The sequence below is a fragment of the Epinephelus fuscoguttatus genome, linkage group LG18 (genome assembly GCF_011397635.1).
Source record: "Epinephelus fuscoguttatus linkage group LG18, E.fuscoguttatus.final_Chr_v1".
Classification (NCBI taxonomy): Eukaryota; Metazoa; Chordata; class Actinopteri; order Perciformes; family Serranidae; genus Epinephelus; species Epinephelus fuscoguttatus.
Window position 1 is genome coordinate 16107042 of NC_064769.1, and position 26182 is coordinate 16133223.

The following is a 26182-nucleotide window of genomic DNA, read 5'->3' on the forward strand; positions in this document are numbered from 1 at the left end:
GATTCTATCTTAATTGGGTAAAACTGGATACCCCTACTGAGTCGATCCATATGCAGGAGAAAATACATCAAAATATTCCCAATTTGATTAATTCCGAAACACTTCAGTGGGTGACACACTTGTTGGCTTCAATCAAAACGGCAGAGGCATTGGAAATACACATTGATTGAGTCTTTTAACATGAATAATTTGTTTTCTCAACTAACTGCAGTGCCACCAGCGCTGTGCCAACCTGGCACCTCACTCCATTAACAGTCCTCTTCTAATTTTGGAGTAACATGAAATCACCAAGTGGCAGGATTATTATAATCAGTCTTATATGTTGTTCTTCACACAAAGAAGACAGACACAGACAGATCCTAAGTGTTTGAACTATGAATAAAGAATCACGAATCAGCCCACAGTGGGCCTATTTGTTCCGCTGAAATGCCGTTTTAGCACGAAAAAACCCTGCAAAATCTGACAAGCATGCCTGAGCCAGACGGGGGAATGATTTGTGTTTCAGTCAGATTTGTGTTTGAATCAAACTGCTGACAGTGTGCTGACTGCGAGAGGATGCACAGCGTGCACTGTAAATACAGAGGCATCTCATATATGATTTAATCAGCCACTGTATACTGTGATTCACTGTGAACGTGTTTGGCTATATTTAATTCCCCAAAAATGAATTATGGATGTAATGCTACACTGATGTGGGTATTCGACATACTGTGATGTTAAAGTTACATCATTGTTTTATACGATGCTTGCTCGACATTTGCTGTGTGGTGAAAATATGTTTTCCTGCACGGTTGCCTTCAAATGTTCTTGTTTCCCCTGATTCTGAGTTGATATTATGAAGGCTTCTGACACTACCCTTAAAGGTACAGTTCACCCCATTATCAAAAATGCATATTTTTCACTGTTAATGTTATAAACGTCACTGCTCTCACACCATCATGTGTCCTTTATGATGGCATGGATACAGCCAAAAGATGGCGATAGAGGGCAGAGTCAAAAGTTTCACACAAAGACACATGAGGAGATGGTAGAGGAGGTCTTTATATTGTTCCTTTAAATGGAGGCAGCATTGTTGATAGTGGTTGTCTGTTCGGCCATTAAATAAACTGCGACATGTGAAGGGAGAATTCTTCTCACTATATTATTGATTTGTTCCGTTCCGCCATCATTTGAATTTCTTTATCATCTCCTGTGGTCGTTTTTTGCTTGAACTATGCTACACTGCCCCCACAATCTCTGGTGGAACTGCTCCACCTCAACTATCCGTAAGCTTTTAGAAATTATGAACCAAAGAAAATCTTGATCGACTAAAGTCGCACACAATCTTCAACTAATCGATTAGTTGTGGGAAAAAAAAAAATCTGCACGTTATTTTTACTGCGGTGGTGTGTCTGTGTCACTCTGCAGTTCCAAAACACTAGTCGGCGTTGGAGGACTGTGTTAAGTGCTGTAAAGTTTAGTTCAAATCAAACTTTATTTATATAACGTTAGTTGATTAAAAACACACATTAAATATGGCTTAATAGAGACAATTTCAAACACAAGTACGCAAACTGGCTTCACTATAAATCTCAGAACTGACACACAAACACTTCTCTTTATCTGGACACATTTCCCCCACCAGTACAACATGCTAACGTTAATAGCACAAATCTATGGCATTTTATATTGTATAGATTAGCCTAGCGTCTAGCAATCTTTTCTTCTTCTCATATAAAACCCGGGACAACAGCAACATGTAACAAAGGTAACGGTACATAATTTGGCTCCATTACAGCTCACAACATTCACCGACAAAACAACTGTCTTATACTGAATACGTTTTCCGAGCGAATATAACATGCTAACGTTATTAGCGCCAGCCTATGGCATTTTACATTGTATATATTAGCCTAGCTATGAGCGATGATTTACTGTGTTCATATGAAGCCAGGATAAATCACACACACAACTTAAAATGCTATTTTAGTGGAGGCTTTACTGTCTTCACAATTTATTGTTTCTTATCTGTGAAATACAAGTAAATACAAGCTTCGTTTCCACTGAGGGAAATGATTTCAGCTTACAGAAACAGACAGGAGGTCTGCGTCACCGCAACGCTGAGCGTGAGGGTGGCCGAGTTCAACTTTCTGTCAACTTTCTGTCAACAACAACGACTAATGAGAATTTGATCGGAGGAGAGCATAGCGACCAAATAATCGACTAGTCGACCAGGAGACTACAGCCCTATTAGAAATTGTGCACAAATACGGACAAAATGAACGCAGAGTACAGATAGGCTCTGTCCGTCTCCATCTGTGTGTCTAACGCTAAGCATAAATGAACCCTTACCTGCAGTGCTGTTTTGGTGTGCGTTACAGAGTGTTGTTGATATCAGTCATAGAGATGTCTGCCTTCTCTCAAATATAATAGAACTAGATGGCACTCGGCTAATAATTCACAAACTTTGTTGTTAGCAGTTTCATGTGGGAACTATTTTCTTTTAACAAAACTACACCTGCCAACTGTATCATTGCACAGAAGGAAATGTGCATCTACTCGTAGGAGAGCCTCAAGCTTGTGACAGTACAAAATGTAAACATTAATGGTGTCCTCCTTGGCTAAATTGTAATGTTAGCTAGCCAGTGGATGTATATAGGTGCATGCTTTCTTTTGCACTTTTGTTAGCGAGTATAGTCTGCTAGAAAGAAAAAAAGTTCTCTCATAAAACTGCTCACAACAAGGTCTGTAGATTATCTTGAGTAACCAGGTCATGATTTCAGGAAAGAGACATTGCTGTTGAGTATTTCAAATCTATTTTTTGGTGTTTTGGGCACCATAAGCTGAGTGCTATCTAGTTGTATTATATTGGACAGAAGGCAGACATTTCCACGGCCAATATCCTCAACTCAACAGCTCAGATCAAAACAGTCTAGACTGATAAATAGCACTTGAGAGATCCCTTTAACCAAAGACGTGCCTCAAAACTGGGGAAGGTAACTGAGTGTCAGAAAAAAGATGGTTCAGCTAAAGTGATTATTCTAATGTAATTACTGCAGCAGCAATCAGGAATTATGTATGTAAGTAAACACTGTCCACATTGTCATACTGTCACTTAATCATGCCATTGTTGACCTAAGTGATTATATGTGTAGCCTTCTGTAAAATATGACACATTACAGATGTGTGTTTCATTGATTCCACTCATCGATCCTACACTGCTGCTCACTCAACCACACAGATACACAAACAACATGTTTTTTTCCGACAGAAAAACATTGATTAAATCTAATGGGACAAGGACCAGCACACATTTGCATATATATGCACACGTTCACAAAAAGCACACACGTGTACCATCCCCCAAAGACCTGTGTGCCGGCTTGCTGATGGAGCCGGTGTTGTTAGTTTTAATGATGGAGAGGCCAGTCCAGGTGAAGCTAGCCCGAGCAGTATCCTCTCTGGTGTTCCTGCAGACTCAGCACACCAACATGACACCAATGTAGGGCAGAGAACAGGCAACGCGGCATATTCAAGTCACAGTGGTGAGCATTAAAAAAAAAAAAAAAAAAAAAAAGTGCAATGGTAGTAGCCTTTGGCTGGATAACAATCTGGCTACAGTGACGGAACAGCAGTTCTGAAAACAGATCACATTTAAAAGAGACATGGATAGTGACATCAGATTATATTCTGCCAACGTACTGTTGAGCTCAGGAGAGATTTTGTAAAAATGTGCTTGTACTTTGATGCTCTGTTGCAATGATCTTTTGTTCGAATGGTTCATCAGACAAGCCTTTTATCATTGTAATTGAGCTTAGCGAAAGTTTAATAAGGAAGACTACTTCATTTTTAATTCTTTCACCTTTAGGCTACTCTTTCATTCATTACTCCTTCCAAGCCACACCTCTTGGCTGCAGTCCTTTCATTCCCACCTCCCTCCATTATCACATCACTTTAAAATTCAAAAGGCAACCTCCTCGTAGTTCATCATCCAATCAAGTCAGCCTAAAATTCACTCCTTCTCTCTTACCCACATGGGAGATAATCACTAATCAGTGCGCTCTTTATTAACCCATTCAACTTCCTCAAAGGCTCACTGCTTCCCAGTGCCTCCGGTCGCCTTTTTGGGGACTTAAACGAAAACACTCTTGCCACCCCTTTCAAAAGTTGTACCAGACGCACAGCAGACTAACACATAGTGTGAAAACAATGATTCCACCAAGCCAGAGCCTTGTCACAAAAGAGGAAATGGATTACCAAAGCTTATTTCCAGACCAGACAAAGATGGTTCTCCCAGCGGGAGCCTCACTTAAGCATAATTTCTCTAAACAGCATAACATTACTGTGAACAAGGTTTCTCCACATTTGCTCTCCAAAAAAAAGCCAAGCAGTCAGTCTTTGATCCATGATGACCGCCCGGAGCCTGCAAAAGAGACACACACACACATAAACTGATACTTCATATGAACAGTAGATTGGGTACAATCCAGAAATTCACACTGGGATCCACACACAGCTTGCCATCTAAAAAAAACCCCACTGAAATACATGCAGTTATTAGAGCAGATTACTGTTTCCACAACAACCAAAAGTTTGATTCTTCTGGACATGATGGCAAAAACATCTTCACAGCAACAATTATCGTCTGAACCAGTAAAACAGGCTGAAACCGGATTCAAATTAGAAAACAAGACAGGAGATTTACATATAGGCAGAGGCCTTTTTCTGTTATTCTCATGATGTCACTGTGATGTTCAGCTGTTTTGCTTTGTCTGTGTTTAAAAATATTCTTCCTCTCATCACCTTGTTGCCCTTCCATCTTTACCCATCATCAGAACTCCTCTGGCAAGAAAGTCTGACACAATGGCAGAATCAGCAAGCTACAATATTACACTGAGAGCCATCCATTGTCCACTTATCAGTTATAATACCTTTGAGGAATGATCCACTTTAAATGTATAATTTGAAAATCAAACCCTGCCTGTAGGCTTGAAAGGTATAGCTCTGAAAACATCTGCTTTAGTCATTAAGAATTCATAATGTTTACAGTTCCAATCGCTACCTTGTGTTAAAACAAATACATCGACATATTCTTACTCCCAACATGTCAAATATTGACGCTTGGTTAGAGGCCCTACATGTCAAACTATGCTGCTCAGGGTAGCCTTCTAGCAACACTTTTAGACCCTCAGGGACGGCCAGTCAGTTTCCACTCAATACATGCATAGTGTCTTTCCTTTTAAAATAAACTAGAAATGTACAGTTTGTACTTCGTAAATGCATCTGTAGTTTCAAAATAAACTGTCTATGTAGGTTTACTTCATAAGTTTAGGCAACAAAAGTACGTACAATGCGGTATGGTACTAAGGTATAGAATGCAAATGTGCAAATCCTATGATAGTGAAGGGAAGCCCACCTTACTCTGCCTTCCTCTGTAACCAATCTACAATTTTTTGTTTTGTTTGTTTTTTTTGACAGTAATTAGTAGCTAGTTCCTAAAATGTTCAGGCAGAGGGTACTTGCTGTTGCTCTGGTTGAGGGTGAGAGGCTGTCAGCAAATAGTTTGTCGGGCACAGGGAAACGGAGATCTGTGTCGGCACATGAGACCCTAAAAAAGAGGGTGGATCACGGGGAGTACCACCAGTTGGTCCAGGAGCTTCACCTAGATGATGACCGTTTCCAGGTGTATTTTAGGATGACTCGGGGGCAGTTTGACAACCTGCTGTCTATCGTCCGGCCGTATAACTTGTGGTGTTCAGCAACCGCTACCTCCATTGTTTATCAACTGTAAACTTGTTGTGACCACCACAGACGGCCTGCCTCTCAAATCATCTGATTGGACAATGGAAAAAAGATTATTGAAAAAAAAAGATGTGGGGTGCTTTTCTGCTCTAAGTTGACGTTTTTTCAACTCAAGGAGTTCAGAGTGTTCCGGCAAAAACACCAGGCACCTAGAGCGCAGAAACACGAGGCGCACTGCAACGCAAAATCCCCGAGCAAACAGTTTCATTCTCTTTAAAAATAATTACGAAAAGCTGCCTTCAGCTGCTAAAATGCTTTCTGTGTGATCGGGGCCTTACCCTGCCTCTTACTGGCTTACCCTAACATTCTTATCCTAACCTTAACCAATCCAGCCAATGAAGGCAACGAGTACTAGCCAATCATGGGAGGAGAAGGGCAGGTCATTCCTTCACCAGCCTAGGATTTGCAAATGTGCGTATGGTACTGCACATGTTAGGTTATCAAAAAAGATCATGGTTTGGGTTAAAATACTTACGTTTCTTAATAACGAAGTGACATGTCATGTGACATACTACACTACGTTCTCAAAATAACTTGTTCATTTTTGGATTCACACGGGACACAAACAGCAGTCTCCCAGGTGAAAGTCCTGTGTTTGTTTGACCTGCCCACCATTTATCTCTTACAGATGCTAAAGGGTGCTTAGGTGCTTAAGTCTGGACTTGACAAGTTAGCAGTGAGAGAAGGTTGAATATATCTCAGTCTAGTTTACGTCAGCTCCTCCCTCCTTTTTCCTTCATGTACCTAAAAAATAATCTCTCTTTTGCCATTCTTAATATATATATATATATATATATATATATATATATATGTGTATATATACAGTACAGGCCAAAAGTTTGGACACACCTAATTCAATGCGTTTTCTTTATTTTCATGACTATTTACATTGTAGATTCTCACTGAAGGCATCAAAACTATGAATGAACACATGTGGAGTTACGTACTTAACAAAAAAAGGTGAAATAACTGAAAACATGTTTTATATTCTAGTTTCTTCAAAATAGCCACCCTTTGCTCTGATTACTGCTTTGCACACTCTTGGCATTCTCTCCATGAGCTTCAAGAGGTAGTCACCTGAAATGGTTTTCCAACAGTCTTGAAGGAGTTCCCAGAGGTGTTTAGCACTTGTTGGCCCCTTTGCCTTCACTCTGCGGTCCAGCTCACCCCAAACCATCTCGATTGGGTTCAGGTCCGGTGACTGTGTTTTGGTTTTTTTTTCCCTAGATTTTTCTAATATTAGAAAGACTAATGTTAAGCTCTCATCTACTGAAAGAGTTTGGTAAACTGTATAATGAACCGCTGAATGATTGCTGTGAAGCCTGTTTTTTTTTTTAGACACTGCCACTGGGGGGTGCCAAAGTCAGACATTCTCAAAAATCTAAATATAGCAGCTTTAACTTAATTACCATGTAATATACAGTACGTGCATTATACCCTAAAGAAAGGTAGGATTACCTCTTGCTATTTCACCTCATGAACACTTAGATTGTAAAGAGGCATTTGCTGTCTTTATTGGAGCATAACCATTTGAAGAAGAACTCAGAAAATCACCCCTGTTCTTCTGTGGCTCACAGCACACATTTGGAAAAATTGGTCTGTGAATTATTAAGCAGCTGTGGGCATGTTGTTATTGGCTATCATGCATTGAGCTTTTACTTGGTGCTCATAACCACAGCTGACTTAAATCTCTATATAAGGACATGCATTTTACATGGCTTATGACTCAGTTTGGTTCCATCTTTGAAAGGAAGGAGGCCAAAGAAACGCTGGAGCATGGGAAATGAAAATGCTAGCCTCGTGGCGAAAGCCTCTGAGCTACGGGATGAAAAGAGGACAGCTTAGGGGAGGAATACAGCGACAGTAGAATTTCAAAGGCAAGAGGTCAAGAGCACTCTATTTTCAATCTTAACATGGGAAATGGGTACAAGTTGGCTGCTATAACCCATATCAAGGGCACGTTTTTGCAAACGATAACCTCCCAAGAAGAGGAGACGAAATGTGGTGCAGAAAAGAAAGAGCTTTTCTCAGCAAAAATTCACAATCCTTTTAGTCATATCAGGCCTGAAAATGTCTGCTCAGGATGCCTTTGCGCATGGGGATCTATATACTGTATGACTATGTGCGTGCATGTGAGCGTGCTTGTGCACTGTATATGACAGAGCATCCCCCCCAAAGCTGTAACCTTTTCACTAGGTCTCTCGTCTAAGATACAGTGAAGCACCTCTCATTTGAAGCACTCTGTAAAAACGACTGAGAGCCATGGCGTGATAACATCTCCCACAAATAAACTGTAATAAAAAAAACTCTGACCTCCATTTTTTTTTTTTTTACTATAATTCTACAGAGATGTATCTCTCAGATACATCGGCTAATTGTATTTCATCTGCAATTAGACAGACAAACTCACATATACATCCAAATGAACTATTTCCATCCAGTTTGTGAGTTAATTGTCATTGTCCTTGGCACTGCAGAGCAATCACTAAAAACGCTCCTAGGTCTAAACGGCAGATGCACCCAATTCATCCTGAAACTACAAGCAAATAAAACAACCCATCCCACCCTTTTAAAGAGTTCTTCTTATATATATAAGAAGGACTCTTTAAAAGGGTGGGATGGGTTGTTTCTGTGGTATACCACAGAAGTAGTGCAGCATTGAATATAAAGAAGAGACAAATAGAGGTATTCTATGCGCGTCTTCATGGAAAAGAAGCTGTAATGGACACCGCAACAGTAAATTGCAAATGGCATACTGTAGGTTAATAGATGACACTTAATTGCAGTTGACATAGAGTAAGTTCATTCTAACTGTGAGGGAGATTGAGCCTGGCACTGAACAAAACACCCTTAGAATATTGATATTCATGCACAGCGCTGACACGAGGCATACGTAACACGGAGCGGTTTAGCTTTGCAATGCTTAATTTGCAAGGGATTGAGATGGGAGCACTTTTTTTTCCATTTTCACCATCTGCTCTGTGTCTCTGCAGATTTTGCTGATTTATGGAACCCACTGAGTCTGTGCTTGCTCCTCTGCTTTCCTTCCATTTCGCAAATTTATGGCTTTGAATTAGGAACAATAGTCGCGGTGACCATCGCCTTAACACCCCCATTCCTTTCTGTTGCCGGTGAGCAAGGCGGTCGGTCAGATCAGGGAACTCTTGCCAAGGTCTCGGGATTAGCAATTCGTCAAAAGGGTGAATTGGAAAAGTAAACATCAAATTGGGAAGAAAATGAGGTCAGTAAATTCAGGGATGGCATTGAATCAGAGTGCGCGGAGCAAACGGGGGGTAGCAAAGGGGAACAAAAATAACCCACTGCAGCTGGACAAAATCTCTCTCCACATAATGCCAGTGGTCCAGTCTCTTGAGAGGGCAGCAGCTGTTATGTATTTCTGTCAGAGAACCACCCCCCTGCTAAAAAAAAAAAAAAAAAAAAGTGCAAAAGTAGAAGGTTGTCGTGAAAAGGTTAGGTGAAGCAGCATTAACACTCAGAACGCTGGCGAAACATTTTCCATTATCTTTCCTTTTTTGTCACAGACGTTTCCCTGTGATATATAAACATCTGGGGGTAGGAATTGCTCAAGTATGACGGTCGTTAGGAGTGCAAGTGAGGGAAGGACGAGTTTGAGTGAAACACATTGTTCTGCTCGAGCGTCATCTTGTGCACGCGCTGATAAAAATCCCGGGATGAGAAAACGAGAAACATTTCTTCTCCCTGCCAGAGTCCTGTACCTCAGATACTGAAATGGGATGAGCAAATCATGCCCTCACCCTGATAAGGTGATACTTCCCTCACATATGTCTGCAAAATAAAATGCAGCTCCGCAATCCAATTGCAGTCTCACAGTTGCCTCGCAACAACACTTCATCACACCCTGCCCAGTGGCACTGATAGTGAGATGTGAATAAAATGTTACAGACACAAGCAATTATGACAGATCAGTCACAGAAGGGAGAAAAGAGGAAGGAGGATCTGCTGTTTAATTCTGCTGGTAATTACAGTAGAAAAAAAAAAAAGAAGGATATATTAATGGGGCCTGAGGTGAGCTTCACCACAGCTCCATTAAATGCCTGTTTTTTTAAGTGAATGCACAGATTGCACAGTTATAAATGACAAAGAAAAACAAATGTGAGCATGCACGGAGACACTTTAGAGAAAAGCAGCACCTTGGGTGTATTTATATTATACTTATCTTACATGCGCTCTCTTGGAGATAAACGCATTTAGGCTCCCTCTGAGACGTTCTTTTTCTCCCTGTTCATCCCTTCCTTTGGTGGAAACCTTTTGAATCTATTCAGTGGAAACCATACAGTGGATAACATCACTTGACATTTACATGCATGAGCAAGGAGGAACTGCACTGCGAACAGTGTCATTTACATCCTCCCAGCAACTCCTATTCAGGCTCTTATTCATGTCAGGGGGCTCCTCTGGGTGCATTTTGAGTGTGACCAGCAAAGGGAATGGAATTCGCTCTGGCATTTATTTGCCTTTAATCTCACATTGTTTTGGCGAAACATCAGAGACAAGAGGTAGCATGCAAAATCTGTTAAGGTTGGAGCATTTTATTTGCCCCTCTAATGCCTTTGGAGAGGAAGGTGAGAGACAACATATTCAAAACAAAGACTGTGCCCGGCGAGGTAAATCGAAGGAAAGCAGTCAGTGGTTTCTCATCAATAAAACCACAGAGTAATTAGAGAAAGCACTTGAAAGCCAATTTGCGAGTTGACAAATGATCAATCTTCATCTGTAACGCAGCCACAGTAGCATGCAGCAGCAGTGGTGGATGTGGTGACAAATGGCGTGCCTGTTCTTGCTAGCATCTCATTCTCTTTGGTGAAAGACTGTGATGCTGGCGAAAGACGTAGGAATCCTTCTGTTTCTCCTATCAGTGCAAAGCACCTTCTGCTGGAGTGAGATGAATACAGGAGCAAATCACGACTGTTATGCTCTTTTTCACTTAAGAAACATATGTTAGTGATAATCAGTTCAGCTGTCCCATTCATAACGGTAATGAAAAGGTGAGCTGTGTGTGTATTAAAGTAACAGATTGAGGGGAGATATCTGCATGGGAAAAAAAAATAATTCAAGTGTCACAATGTTTTTATTTCCCCTGCTGCAGAATCCCTCATGAAGCAAATGAATTTCATTTTTATTTCATGCTAAATTTAATTGCCCTTTCGGTTAGCCAGTGTGCTTAATTCATCTGAATCGCACGTTCAAAAAAACCTTATACCTTTACTGTCCACAGTGTTTGCTCTCCTGCTCACTCCGAGACCTCATTAATTAGTTTGCTTTATGACAGAGACAGTCCCTGTTTAAAACCCTCTCATAAACCTCCCCCGCATCGCTGCTGTTCAACTGGGCAGCTATCAAATAAACCTCACAGCACACTCCTTGCACTGCTTCACATGACAGATGCAAGCGGCTCCCCTCTGCTGCTCCTCTCCCTGGCTCGCATTGATCCTTCCCCTCCCCGAATAGATTTGGACACAATAATTCAGCAGCCAGGTAAATTGGAATAACTCTGACCATTAGTGAATTAGTTTGCTCTTTAAAATCAGCCATTGATCCCCGAGCTGAGCTGATTGGTTGCTGACCAACCAGAGAATTTAATTATCAAACAGAGTGTTGCTTGCTCAGCCATGTTTTCTGAAGGTCAGGGTGCCACTGCAGTCCTTTTTTTTTTTTTTTAAGAAACGACAGCACCAAGGCAAGAGATTCGGGGGGTGGGGGGGGGGTGGGGGGGGAGAATCCAGTACAAATGAAGTTAGCCACGGCCGGCCCTCCCATTCCTCTGTTGCTTCCCAGCAATTGCAAGTGGCAGACCATTACTACGCCTTTCCAGACACGGCTGTGAGCTGTGCAATAATATTTCTCAGAATTCACATGATGGTTTGGCATATTTAGATGCAACTCTGCTCTCGCTCTCCTCATTCTGTCATTCCCTTGCATCAGTCTCACATAACCCTTTAGTCCCATTGAGGTCATATTAATATGACTAAGTTAAAATAACCCAGAGGAGTATAAAAATTCATTTTTAGGCTGCCAGCCATCCATAACCTTACGTCAAAGGTTTTGCTTCACTACGCGCATTATACCTGTATCACTGGGAATTAATTCGCTCTGAGGCAGTCATGCTGATAACAGTTCAGAGAGAACTCCATTTGCTTGTATCCATACTGTTCCACTGACAAATAACGTAGAAAATAAATATTACATTTTGGTGGCCAGGTGTCACGCACGAGCTATGGGTAGATGGATAATGCAGAAATACATTATAGCTGCTCTAATTCCCTTGAGTCTACCTGTCTCCCTGCAAAAGGCTTCATTCTACCCTGATCTCTTGCCTCCCTGGGATTTAGAATACAAATAAGGAGAACAAGCCTCCCCATTCTTATGAACTTTATAGAATAAAGAGGGACACTTAGGGCCCCACACAGGGGAGAGGGGAATTGATTGGCAAAGCTAGTGACGGGACCAGAATTGAGATTGAATTCCCTTGAATGAACCAGAATGGAGGAGGAGTTGCGGCATGAATAAGGCTGTTTAAAAAGAGGATGGAGAAAACAAGCCTCCCTTGTCCCGTCTTGTGATTTCCTGAAGCAGACATCCTCCCCTTTTTACCCTGCTTATTCAAGGGTAAACGTGATCCACTCTCTGTCTCTTCCTCTCTCTGTTTCGCTAATCCACTCGGCAAATAACCGTAATCTGCAAATAACAGAAGATAAAGAATATTTCTGACGTACCAACAAACACATTCGCGGAGCACACGCAAGGTTTGGGATCAGTGTGAGTTATGATCTCATGCAGCGACAGGACACAGATACTTCAGGATGAGGAGAGGGTTTGAAAAATTAGATTTTGCCACGAGGTTGATGGAGTGCAGTGGAGTGGACTGCACAACATTTGCTGCATTATTTTTTTTTTTGTTGTTGTTGAGTAATCAAACAAGCACTCTTGAAATTTGAATGAAAGTGTCATTTGTTACCACTAACACGTTTTAATGGATTGATTGGACCATCCCTGCAAATTTAGACTCTTAATATCAAAATGGAGTTGTCAGTGCATTTAAATTTGTGCATGAGGTTTTGGAAAGGGTGATGAAAGCAGTTTTTATCATAAAGAAATAATATAAATATGTGGAATGGGATGGTTGGGTATGGCTCTAAATTAATATTTTTTCATTATCAAAAGGTTTTTCTGAAAAAAGTCTCTGGGGAAATATCAGGTACGCTCCTTTTCATCAGATGTCTGTGTTTGATTGACAGCAGCCGGCAGGGTGCCAGAGTGCCGGTGTTACACCTCAGGGAGCAACAGACAAAGCAAACAAACTCACCCTGTAGCCCACATGTCATGGGCAGACAGCATGTTGTTAGTGGTATTGAAAAGTAAGGACCACACCAGCATCTAACCGGACCAAAGTGACATTTGCAGGTACGTTAACATGCTGTGTAATGTGCTGCAGCTGAGCAGCTAATTAGCTATCTAGGTTGTAATCTGACGTTAGCGGTGCACTTTTCCCTGGTGAATGTTTGTTTGGTTGCTCGTTCGGCAAGCTAAAGACAAGATGTGTTAATGTTTTTGAATTAGATAAGAAGGGGACTTTAGCGGCGAAGCTAATGTGGTTGTTCTAAGTCTGTGGCTCTTCTGTTATGTAGCTGGCTGCTGTCTGGCTGAGTGTGATGTCTGCTCTGCCTGTGATTGAACAGGAAGGTCTGTTATTTATCTAAGATCTGTAAGATCTGAGTAGCTGCATCAAAACAATATACTGGATGCAATTTTTTTCTTGGTATGGCAAAGACATGAACCCCCCTACTTTGCCTTACTCTGCATCTGATTGGCTTACCCTGAGGGTACGGTGACACATGAGCGAAGGGGCAAATAGAAAATTTGCTTGCAGTGGCAAAGCAATTTCACAACTTCGTGTAACGTGGATTTCAACTTTGGTGATCTTTGAGCGGTGAAGTTACAGACTCAGCTAACGGCAAAAAAGTTTGTCTGGTTGATCCCGAACCAGCCGACATTGTATGATATTGGCCATGAAAAATACAAACTGCATCACATGAGATATGCTGCTTGGCTGGCAGCGACTTGAGAGACAGGCATAATATGTAAGATTATGGAAAATGTATCAGTAACATCCTATTTCTTGGTATTTATTAGCAAGCAAGCTAACATTCATTTGTTCACTTGTTCACTTTCAGCATGAATATTGTTTCAGCAGATGAAAGTCACTTACTTACATTCACTCATGTTTGACTGTGCCTTAATCTTACTACTCTTGCCTAACCCTAACCAACTGGGGGCAGCAGTAGCTCAGCCCATAGGGACTTGGCTTGGGACCTGGAAAGTTGCTGTTTCAAGTCCCCGTATGGACAAAGTATGGTAGCTGGAGAAGTGCCGGTTTGCCTCCTGGGCACAGCTGGGCACCGAACCGCCAACTGCCCAGGGTTAGGGTTAGGCAACACATTTTCACTCGGACCTCATCACATATCAACGTTTGGTCATGGACTTTCTATGTCTAGATATGACAGGGGAGGTACCCTGGCTGCGTCGATTGTTGACGTTCTGGGACTCTGTGTCAAGTTCTGCCTGTTACATGTCTTCTTTCAAAATACACTTGAAACACTCCTGTTTTCACAGGAAATTTTGCATACATTCTCTTAGATCCATCCACCACCTCTCCTACCCGACCCAGTGCGACTTTTACCACCTTAACTTTCCTCTTTGTCCCGCCTTGTAGTGTTTCAGTCTTTGTTTCGGTACCAATACCAATATGAATTTCGATACTTTTCAATACTCTTCGGTACTTTTCCTAAGGAAAAGTCCTTTTGGATGCAAACCTTTAGAACAATAAATAGTAAGGATGTAACGGTGCCAAAAAAATCATGGTTCAGTAAGTACCTCGGTACGGACGTCACGGTTTGGTAACTCAAATGTTCCACCAAGTTTGTGTTGTCTCGTGTTGTCTCCCTTTGCGAGGCAGACTTTCTCTTGTCATTTTTCACGTGCACCAGCTGCGAATGTTGATACAGGTGTTGTCATACACACCACTTGCGCAATCTGTGCTCCAATAGGAACAAGAAAGGTGTTTGTGTGCATAAATGAGTAAAACAAATTAACTAAATTAATGAATTGAATCAGTTTCAAAGTACCGGTATTTTCCGAATGCAGTATAGTACCGTTTGGAATACTCTAGTACCGCGGTACTATTTTAGTACCGGTATACCGTGCAACACTACCGCCTTGTCTCCCCATGACGCTGCCGGGCATCATTAACTATAACAGAAACCGGCTGAGTGTCATTCTGAAGTTAAAGGATGCCTTTTTTTGTTGGTTTCTGACACCATGCATACCTTTTAAAGCATGTATGTATAGGTCCTTTTTGTGTATTTAGTTATCCTTTTGGGATTAATAAGGTATACCTTCTTCTTCTTCTTCAACCCAACCAAAGGAGCAATGAACCAATCATAGGGAGAGACAGGTCAAGCCTCTGCCATCTTAGGAAGAAAAATTGGCATTCCAGATGGTCGTCCATTGAATTAATGCAGCATGGGGGTCGTGGCTAGATGGCAACCCTAGATTTGTGAGCCTCTCACGAGCCTCTTTACAGTAGTCACGTCTTATTGCACCAGCAAAGCCCCAGATGTTTTATGTTGTAACAACGTTGTGGTCAGTGTCTGGTTAGGTTCAGACACAAAAAGCAGTCGCTTAGGGAAAGATAATGGTTTGGGTCAAAATGATCACATGAAACATGGAACATGAAATCTCCCAGTTTTTGTGAGTCAGGGTTGCCATCCAGACATGACCGTTTGGCTCACTTCAAGCAATCCTGTTAGGGAAGCCTTTTTTTTTTTAGCATATCAAATCCACTTGGCTGTATACTGGGGAAAGAGCAGGGCGCCATCATCCTTTCAATGCCACCCTGCTCGTCTTTCTCCAACCTACTCTGACCTTGATGTAGGTGTTACTCTGGCTTCTGTGGCTCTTTGTGTGTACCAGAGGGATTGGGTGTACTGTTCTCAAAACAGCCAGAAAATGCTGTTCTTTATGACGTACATGTAAAGTCTCATCGTTTCTGTGTATTTGTCCAGCGTCAGTGCAATTTAAGAGTCTAATCAAATCCAGGATGCTTTTCTCACCATGACTTGACCTTTGAAATGTTGAAGAAAGATCACTGATTTCATGAATGCACATGCATGCCCCGAGATCTCGTCACAAAATTTCCGCTTTTGAGCTGGCTTTGCAGATACAGTCACATCCTCAGCACCAGTGAGGGACTGGCTATAGTGGATGGCCCCCATCCAGTTGTTAAACTGTCCCCGCGGTTCCCCGCCAAATTATTTGGCTCTCCTTGTGATGGCATTGAACTGTTCCCTACCTCGGACAACAGTTCTCGTAGGACCTGGGCACTAATTATTAACCAAATGTGTTATCTCCTCCCAAGCTATTTTAACATCATCAGCCCTCAGTGGCTTGTTTACAGTGCTGCATATTTGCTCATGGTGAGTCAGCGCTTCTCGCACGCGAACATCAGTTTATTCCTGAGAGAACTTTTTTTTTTTGTTTGGTAAATGCTCCCGACTGTTCTCCGTGGCTTCCAAATTTTAACTCAAAGAGCAGCGTGGTGTCGAGTCTGCATATTTTAAAGGGGAGAATAAGGCTGTATCTGATTCCTAATCCCAGCCGATTTCCAGCTGTGCAGTTGGTGCACTGCACAACATGGCTCCAACCCCCCAAAATACCAAAAGTCCATCACCTTACCCCATGCGAGCAGGGGTTTTTCACTAGTATGCATTGATTCAGTGAAGCGGGGCCTTCAGATTCTGAAGTGGGAATGCAATATGTTGATTCTGATCAATCCAACAAAAGGGACTGGTTTAATACTGAGAACATTTTTCACATAACTAAAAAATGAAAGCATCCATGTCCTCATGAGATCTTCATAGCCACTACGACTCATATTTTTCCAGCACTCCTCTTTATGACTTGTCGCTGTTTATTAAACCAGACTCCCTTTTATCTCGTAATATATTGTGGTTTAAGGTGTGATAATGTTCACATGCAAAACCCACAAAGCAAACAAGCAGAAAATCTGGCACGAGATGAATACCATTTAATGGCAGTCCATGATAGGCATACACATACAGACACAGGCTTAAAGAAAGCAGCACTGAGAATTAACTCTCCTCATGTGGCCGTATGAATGTAAATGTACTCACTGTGGGAGGTTTCAGAGATTCAGACAGCATCGATGCCTCAGGTGGTGAAATGACTTAGCCTCTGGGTCAGCCTCAGAACTAATTTTCATAGTCGTGGGGCAATCAACAGCACATAATGACTTACTTCAGGGTTGAGGTTCTGTATTTCTTTGTAAAAGTGAAGATTAAAAATTAAGAGATTTTAAGTTGCATGTAAAGCAAATGTGTGTCTACATTGTGACCTTATTTGTTTGGTACTGCCTCAGTACAAAATAAATTAGACTGCCCATTCTTGCACAGATTTATAAGGATTAAGTCATCCACCAACCAGCTGTCTTTACCGAACTGACAAGTTTAGCAATAATCTGTCAGTACACCTTTTTTTTATTACGTGCAGTTACTATTCAAATACCAGACAGCAAAATATGAAAGTATCTTTTGTGAGAAAAAAAAACACACACGTCTTCCACACAGTTGAATATATTTGGCATCACGCTTGTGTTTGGCCATGCAGTTGAGCTATTTTGCTGTCTCTGTCGAGTTGTCGAGCTGTCAGTTACTCACTCTGCGTCAGAAAACGGCACTTCAAAATTTAAGCTCTGTGCCAGAGATTCACTGTACTTCAAAATAAGGTGTATTTTTTACAAACCCGCAACCCACTAGTTGGGAACCACTGCTCTAGACCATCTTTACCATATTTGATCCAACACATATCTATCCTGGGCCAAAATAATGAATTATCCATTTGTTTATGTCAATATTCAATAACATTTTTTCATGATATGCTACCAAAGTGGTGCTGGAAGGGCCTAATATTAAAAAATGTGGTAAATGGTAAGCGCCTTTCTAGTCATCTGACCATTCTCCCATTCACACACACAGTCATACACTGGTGGCTGAGGCTACCATACAAGGTGCCAACTGCTACTCAGTTTTTGACACACTCACACACCGATGGAACAGCCATCGGAAGCAATGTGGGGATCAGTATCTTGCGATTAGTGGACGACCCGCTCTACCTCCTGAGCCACAGCCGATGGTCATGATCGATGATAATAAGCGATCAAAATATACTCTACAGGAAACTAGAGACCATCTTGTGATGGGATGACACCAACCACCATACAGCGTTTCGTGACTTAAAACATCCGTCCTTAAAGATGGCCATCACTGTGATCTCCACTACACACTGTTAAAGTTTCATGAGCCAGGTGCGTAAAGTCTGTCAGGAAGGGGGGGCAATGGGCCCTTGCTACCCTCTGTTTCCAAAGTTGTTGCTCGGATCACACCCATCTTAAAACGTGGCCTTCATTGTGATCTCAACTACACACCTGTAAAGTTTCATGACTGCATCTTGTACATTTGTGACACTTTTGCTTTGACAAAAACAACCAACACATTCTCACTCTGATCTCATCACACATCTTAATGTTTGGTCATGGACTTTCCATATCCAGATATGACGTGCAAGGTACTCTGGGTGCGTTGGTTGTTGACATTCTGGGACGCCATGTCAAGTTGTGCCTGTTACATGCATTGTCTTCTTTCAAAGTACACTTCCGTTATGACAGGAAATTTACAGTTTACATACGGTCTCTTTCAAAATAAATGCATTACATTGGTACAACACCGCGATTGACGTTTTTTGCCTTCAACAACAAAAGTGGTTGGGTTTAGGCAACAAAAGCACTTGGTTAGAATTCGGATAAAAGAACAGGGTTTGACTTTATAATTTCATGGGACGTCAACACTGCTCTCCAGGTGAAGGTTAGCGTTTGTTGGACCCTCCACCTCCCCTTCTGCATATGAAACTTCTATTATAGTTCTTTTTACAATAGGTGTTTCCAGGACTACATTTCATCATGACGACAACAGGTGAAAACAATACCAGCCCTGCTGTCTCAGTTGGTAACAAGTTATACCCTCATAGATTTCTTCTGTATTCATTAAAAAGTCAATGAGAACAAAGACGGTCCCAATCAACCTTCTAAATAGTCCTTTTAAAATGCCTACAATGTGAACCGCCTTGTCAAAAAGTGAAGTAATGCATTGAACTCAATTAATTAACTATTTTTTAATATAATTACTCACTGACATGTTTTCTCATGCATTTTTTTTCATATGAAAATTCACACTCACACCCTGCCTTCACACAAAGGCATATCATTATCAATCCCCTGCTCAGCCTCGTCCCCCTCTATCAGATTATGTATTGTTTCATTTTGACAGCCACGCTCAAATTAGTCTTACGTAATTAGCCTAAAACAGGCCTGTTCAGTACACTGTCATATTTTGTCATCGCCACTGAGTATCTGGTTGATAGGGTGAAAAAGAAGGCTTGTTTTCCTTCTGTCAAACGTGCAATTATAGCTGAAATGCACTATTCTCAGTTGATAGTTGAGATTTCATTACAATCAGTTTTAAGAACTGATTATACTCCAAATATGGCAGTATAATTATAATTAGTTACACAAGTGGATATATTCAAATGATCCCAGATTGTTCCGGGTCCTTTGGAAAGTAGGTGAAGCAGTGTTTAAATAATAAAATACATAATTAATTTAAGGCGTCATAAGAAACTGACACACTAATTTTAACTGATATGACACGCAAAAAAAAAAAAAAAATCCCCTTTAAGTATGCTTCTGTGATTTCTTTAACTTTTTGCAATCAAGTAGTTCATCATCTATTTAACAGGGAAAGATTAGGTCCATTAAATTCTCCCTGCTCTTTTATGATGTGTTATTGTCTAATAAACCATGAAAGGGGGAGGATTTTTTGCATACGGTAGCAGTTGATAGCACACAGTTGGGTGCTCCACGGCCAGGGGCCAAAGTTCTTAAATGCAATTACTGATGGAAATCGTTTCCTTATCAGTAACTAAGAGACATAATTTCACTGCCAAGTGAAAAATAATGTTCACAGTCAATGCAAAATGAGGAAATGTATCATTTTAATGTCGCGTTTGAAATGGTGAAATGTTTTTAAGATTTTTTTTCCTGATTTTTTTTTTTTTTCCTTAAGCAAGACATGATGGAGTTAAATGTGCTTTTTTTTGCTGTGTAATGGACTTTAAGATTATTGCAACTCCAAACAAATGGGAGAATATGCTGCATGGTACTGTTCAATATATCAGAGTATTAGTTACATAATAATATTAGTTACATTTATGCTAAATTGCCTGATCCAGTCAGCGTTAGTTGTATAATGTCTGCTGCTGTCGAGGATTTTTTAAATAAAGCAACACCATGAATCTGGCCTTGTTAAAATCTGTTTTTAGACGACCTGTTCTTGCTACTTTGCTGATCCATGTGTCCAGTTTTTTAAAAATGCATCATCTCTAAAATATTTATAGAGCGCAGGGTCACGTTTAGTATTATAGTGCCATTTTGTAAAGCTAAGGGCAGTAATACAGTTGTATTAACCATCCCTGGAAGCTTTAGCGGAACCAAATCGAGTTCTTATTTTGTATTTGACGAAAGAGGCAATATTTTGTATCACATTAGTTTTAACAATTCATGAAGTCGCAAGTCAATAGTTGAAAGTTTCCTCCAGCGGTAATTGACACCACTGGGTAAAGGGAGATGGTGCTCTTCCACATTAGTGGCTGGGTGTCATAACATATCGTAAAGCAGCCCTCTAACCTTGTCAGAACTTATCATGACACCAATTAGATGTTAAAAAAAAAGACAGCCACACAGCTGAGGATGTTCTTCATGCTCATCTGCAAAAGGGTAACAGTCCTTGTGTGGAGAGGCGCAATCTGTGTGGCTTTCCGAAAAACTCCAGGGAGGCATGTAGGTTGAACTATTTGAGAAAGAGCAGAAAATAAATACAAATCACATCACAGTAAAGTGACAATGACAAGGGCACTATCTTATTTGTTCAGTACTACACAATTAACCTAACTCAATGACATCTTCTTGTACTGCTAAAATAGATTTTGTCATGTAACAGCTCTCTCCTTTTTTTGTCCCTGTGTCTCCCTCCCTCCTTCCCTCTTCTCCTCTCTCCCGTCAGGTCTCCACACAATGGAGCGAGAATGAACAGAGAGCGGCTTAAAAAAAAGCATGAACTGGAGGTTTATTGAGGTCATCTGCTTCCTGTTTATATGGGACCATATAACAGTTCAGTCTTCCCGCCAGGACCCGTTGGCCACTGAACAACATGTCACCAAGCAATATGACTGGCTCATCTCTGACCGTGGACCTTTCCACCACTCTCGGAGTTATCTGTCCTTTGTGGACAAATTCCGCCAAGGATTTACGACCAGATATAAAATTTATAGGTGAGTTCACTTTCAGCTTGTGTACTGATGCCACGCAGGCTTTTTAAGAATCTGTCCGTTTTAGTGGTTTTCTATTTTGAGATTCTTTTGCAAAGAGCTGCACTGTGTACATTTTTAACCTATTCAGCGTGCATCTTTCATACCGACCTGCGACCACTCTCAGCGCTGTTAATGAAGCAGTCTGCTGGATGTTTGCCCACCTTTTCTATTATTCAAGTTCCCTTTTTTTTCTTTTTTGGAACAATTTGACTCTGGGTGACATGAAATATGGAAATAATAATCATTTTATAGCTTAATTGTCTCTTTAAAAGACAAAAACATGAAAAACAAATAAACACAAAACAAAGATTTTGGATCTTGATGCGGCATTTCAGTCTAAATATTTGCACACTGTTATTAGTCAGCTTGTTGGTAATAGGTACTGTGTTTGCACTGCTATTACTGGCAGAAAATGTTGGCAGGTGCAGGGTACTTGAATGAAAAGCACTGGCTAAATGAAAAAAAAAAATCTGTAATGGTTTGCTGTTTGTACAGATTTGAACAATTAAAGGGGATCTCCGGCAATTTTCTGTTACATTTCCATAAAGTTTGGAGGCTTGCTCGAGACAGATTTAAAAGAGAATTGTCAAGATCAGGGCAGCGCAGACCGAGATACCATGACTCTTAGTCATGGATCAAAATTCTGAAATACTAATCCTACACTTCCCATAATCCAACTCAAACGTGTTCCTGTCCTGAAGTTGCATCTGTCAAACCTTACAACCCACTTTGTAACACAGGCTTTAACATTTTTGACATATGGTTATAAAAGTATAGTCTTTAAGCCCATTATAATTTGTCATATTGTGTAATATTGCATTACATAAGTTTTTATTAGTCACACAATGAGTTCTGCACTACACAATTGGACAGCTCTGGCTATTTCAAGTGGGCATTGATTGATTAATTAACCAAATCATTTCACATACTAAAACATGCATAAAGCATTTACCACCAAAGGACTTAAAGGGTTCGGGGCCTTTAATGTGTTGAATTACATTCAGCTACAAATCAAGTCAAATAAAAGTTTATTATCGTCTGATATCACTGATCTGATATGAAGTATGTTTCAAAGCAGTGACTCCCAACTGGTCCAGCCATGGGGTCCAGTTTCTCATTAATCATTTGTTCAAGGTCCACACAGCTCAATGTATTCAGCATCATACTTGCATTCAGTCATGTCATTGAGCTAGTTAGCTGCTCTCTTGTCGTGTAGCTTTCAATTAGTTATTCACTCTACAGAAGGAAACGGCACTTTAAAGTCAAAGCTCTGTGCTGGAAATTCACTGTACTTCAAAATAAAGTTTTGGGTTTTTTTTTTACAAACTTGACATGTTCATGAGTCACTTGCAGTCCATTGAGAATGGACCTGGGACCCACTTTTGGACAGGACCCACCAATTGTAAACCACTGTTTCTAAAGGGCTGTACATTTAATAAAACAATATGAACAATGTTAGCAAAATATGTATTAAAAATATTAACAAAAAACACACACTACAAAAACTAGAGTGCAGAGCTCTGCCAGGCAGCCGTAGGGCTGATTACGGCCACTCTTGACAATTCTTGTAATTTCACCAGATGCGCCACAGCATGTTTTGAAAACATCCCAAACCTAAAAAAAGAAATACTCCCTTTGTCTACTTTTGACAGAGCAATGGCAAGTTGCACAGATTTCCGGCTCATAGGCATGCTATACATACATTTGCAATATGGAAACAGTAAAATCGTGAGGATGAATGTATTTTTAACAACTAAAACACAGCCAGAAAGCTTTGATCCATGTATTCATCACATCACAGCATTTACTTGCTACAGGAAATAACAACAAAAAAACACAATTAAAATTGACCAAAAAAAATGCCAATGTGTCGGCCCTCAGCAGATGGTAAGGAGCATTCTTAGCAGAGCTGATATCCGCAAAACTTACAGCCCCCAATGGCTGGCTAAGAGGAGTGAGGAGACTGCAGTCAGTGATGGTAAATAAACACACAAAAAACAGATTTTTTAACAATTATGAATCATTCCAACCACAAGAGGTCCTTGAGCATACAATCATATATGTGCACACAAAATATTAGGCTAATTGGTCTAGTAGTTCGTAACATTCTCTATCTATCTATCTATCTATCTATCTGTGATCTATACTATCACAGGGCTGACACAACCATTCACGCTCACATTCACACCTACGGACAATTTAGAGTTATCAATTAACCTAATCCCCAATCTGCATGTCTTTGGACTGTGGGAGGAAGCCGGAGTGCCCGGAGAGAACCCACGCTGACACGGGGAGAACATGCAAACTCCGCACAGAAGGGCTCCCACACCCGGGATCGAACCGGCAACCCTCTTGCTGTGAGACCAGTTTCTACCAGTGCTCAGCTTTTATCTTTTGTGCTGTACTTGTTACAGAAAAATACACTTTGACATTCAATAATTGCAACATGGTTCATATTTTCCACCTCACAATTTGCTTTGCAGCGCACATCTCCTCATTTGTCACATACAGACGAAGAGGTGGAGAAATTAGATGGATAGAAACCCTCTTTCTCAGAATGATGTGCTTTGATTTCCTTGCATCCCTAATCCCTAGTATGCTAACTCAGAAGTATAGAAAGACTGCGAAAGAGTAAGAGAGTCATTTGCCACATTCCTTTGGCAGTTCTTTCACAGAGTTTGTTCTCTGTCTCGCTGCTCCGTCTCTCTTGGTAACTTGCCACAGCCCCCGGTCCCCACTGGCTTTCGTGCCTTGATATTGTCACATGAACAGTAAACAATGCATTTGCATAATGTGTAACTTGACAGAGCGGCGTGTTGCACAGAGACATGAATCTCAGAGGCAAAACTTCTGAAGCCGCTTTCCACAGACGCTGTACAGCCGTCGAGTGCTGTCTGTGATGCTGCAGTGATTTATTAAAACAGAGAGTGTGTGTTTGCATGTTGGGGGCTGCTGGGAACGTTGCCGGGCCCAGGTGGCTCCTGTTGTTTCTCCCTCTTAACAAACCATTAGTGGCGTCAAATTCAGCCATCAGTGCTAGATGTCCCTTTCCTCATGGCAAGACAATTAAATCCTGCATTAGGAGTGTGAAGAATTTGATGTATTTCTTGTTAAAAAATTGGATGACAGCAATCAACAATCCACATTCACATCTGTCAGACATCTGCAGAACTGTCAGATAAAGTTTGATAGATGCCTTTCACTTTTACAGCTGTGATTTCCCTCAAATAAGGCCTCTTAACATGTCCAGTAATATACAGTACACACTGTACAATACAGTATAGTGAAGTCCACGTCTGTATCAGTGGACCAAGTGAAAGATGCTTTTGAGCATGAAATACATATTTAGTAAAATAATCATATTATACAGTGTTTGAGGCAGCGGTGTGAAGCATTCCCCCAAAGGTCCAAGTGTTTTCCAAGGATTTTCATCCTAACCTGGACCACCAGTTATTTCCAACGATTAGTACATCTTGATCCAGCGAGGGGGGGAGGAAATCAGTGTCATCAGCTGGTGTAGCGTTTGGTTGGAATGAAATCATACATACCCTCGGTCCTCCTCGGCACATGATTGCCCAGCCGTGCTCTGTTCTAACCAGCAATGAGAACTGAATCGCTTTGTAAATTTCCCCGGGGACTTTCTCTGCCTCGACGATTTAGTGGTGGAAAGTGGTTGAATCAGATTTGCAGAGAGACAAAGCATCCATTCCTTTCGGGTTCTCTTATCAAGAGAGATTACCCCGGAGGCACGCTGCGTGGACAATGCCAACCTGATCAGCAACAAACAAATCTGCCCCATCTTTAATAACATGGGCATTGTGCCTAATTTGAAGGATAAACACAGATTTAGGAAGTGCCAGCCTCTTATCTGGTGCTCTGCAAAGGTCACAGACGCTTGAAGGGGAAGACACCACAAGGTACCAATTAGAAGGCACGGACCTATCCAATTGCCACTCTGTTAGCTCAGTAAATTTATTCAGTTTTATGCTCTTACATTTATTTTTTTTCCAGACTTATTAGTTGTACCTTTTGTGAATAATACTGGACACTGATACCATATGTTGATGAGTCACTCTTCAGGACAGAGAAGTGGTGAACTCACCACTTTGTAAACTCTGCTTCTGCCAACTCTGCTACCTGGCCGGTTGAGGTTTTCAAATGTAAACATCGGAGTAAACATTGAGGAAAAGACAGAGACAAGCTAGACCATCTCTACATCCAACTCTGCATTCATGTCAACACTGGAAGAAACGCTGAGATAAATGCGGAGGAAATAAACACCAGCTGTGATGTCGGTCATATGGATCTTCCCTGCCAAGCATCCAGCATATGTAAAGACCTTGGATAATAAACTGGCTGACCTCCGTGCCAGCAACAGGTTCCAATGGGATATCAATAACTCTAATGTCCTTTGTTACACCAAAAAATTGGTTAAATTCTGGAATACTGTAGAGCACTGTTCATCCAGGTGAATCTTTGTCTCTATACGAATCTGACAGAACAGAGGACTTTCTGGCAAAATTAGACTCGTTCCTGCTCACCTGTTCTGGTGTTATTGTCAAACAAATGCAGACCACTCTTTCTACCAGTGGAATTTACCTTGGTCATTTTTACAATGATCTACATTCTACCACTGGCGAGTACAGAGGCTGCCCTGTCGGATCTTTTCAAGAATGCTAACAGACCAGTAATCCTGATGTGGCACTCATTATTGCTGGAGACTTAAATCAGGCTAACCTTAAGAAGGTTGTACCTGACTTCCATCAACATATTGACTGTGCCACAAGGGGAATAAGCACTCTGGATCAGTGCTACACACCATTTAAAAAATTACTACAGAATAGAATTTCTACCTGTGTTCAGG

At 41.1% G+C, this 26182-nt stretch overlaps 1 protein-coding gene across 1 annotated transcript in view; it reads left to right on the plus strand.

Annotated features, from left to right (window-relative positions):
- Positions 1–26182, plus strand: part of brinp1 (bone morphogenetic protein/retinoic acid inducible neural-specific 1) — a 170677-nt gene that overhangs the window by 14772 nt on the left and 129723 nt on the right. Inside the window, exon 2 of the mRNA XM_049604572.1 lies at positions 21012–21279. Within this exon, the coding sequence (XP_049460529.1) occupies positions 21062–21279 (218 nt within the window). The 5' untranslated portion in view covers positions 21012–21061. The remainder of the gene's footprint in view (positions 1–21011; positions 21280–26182) is intronic.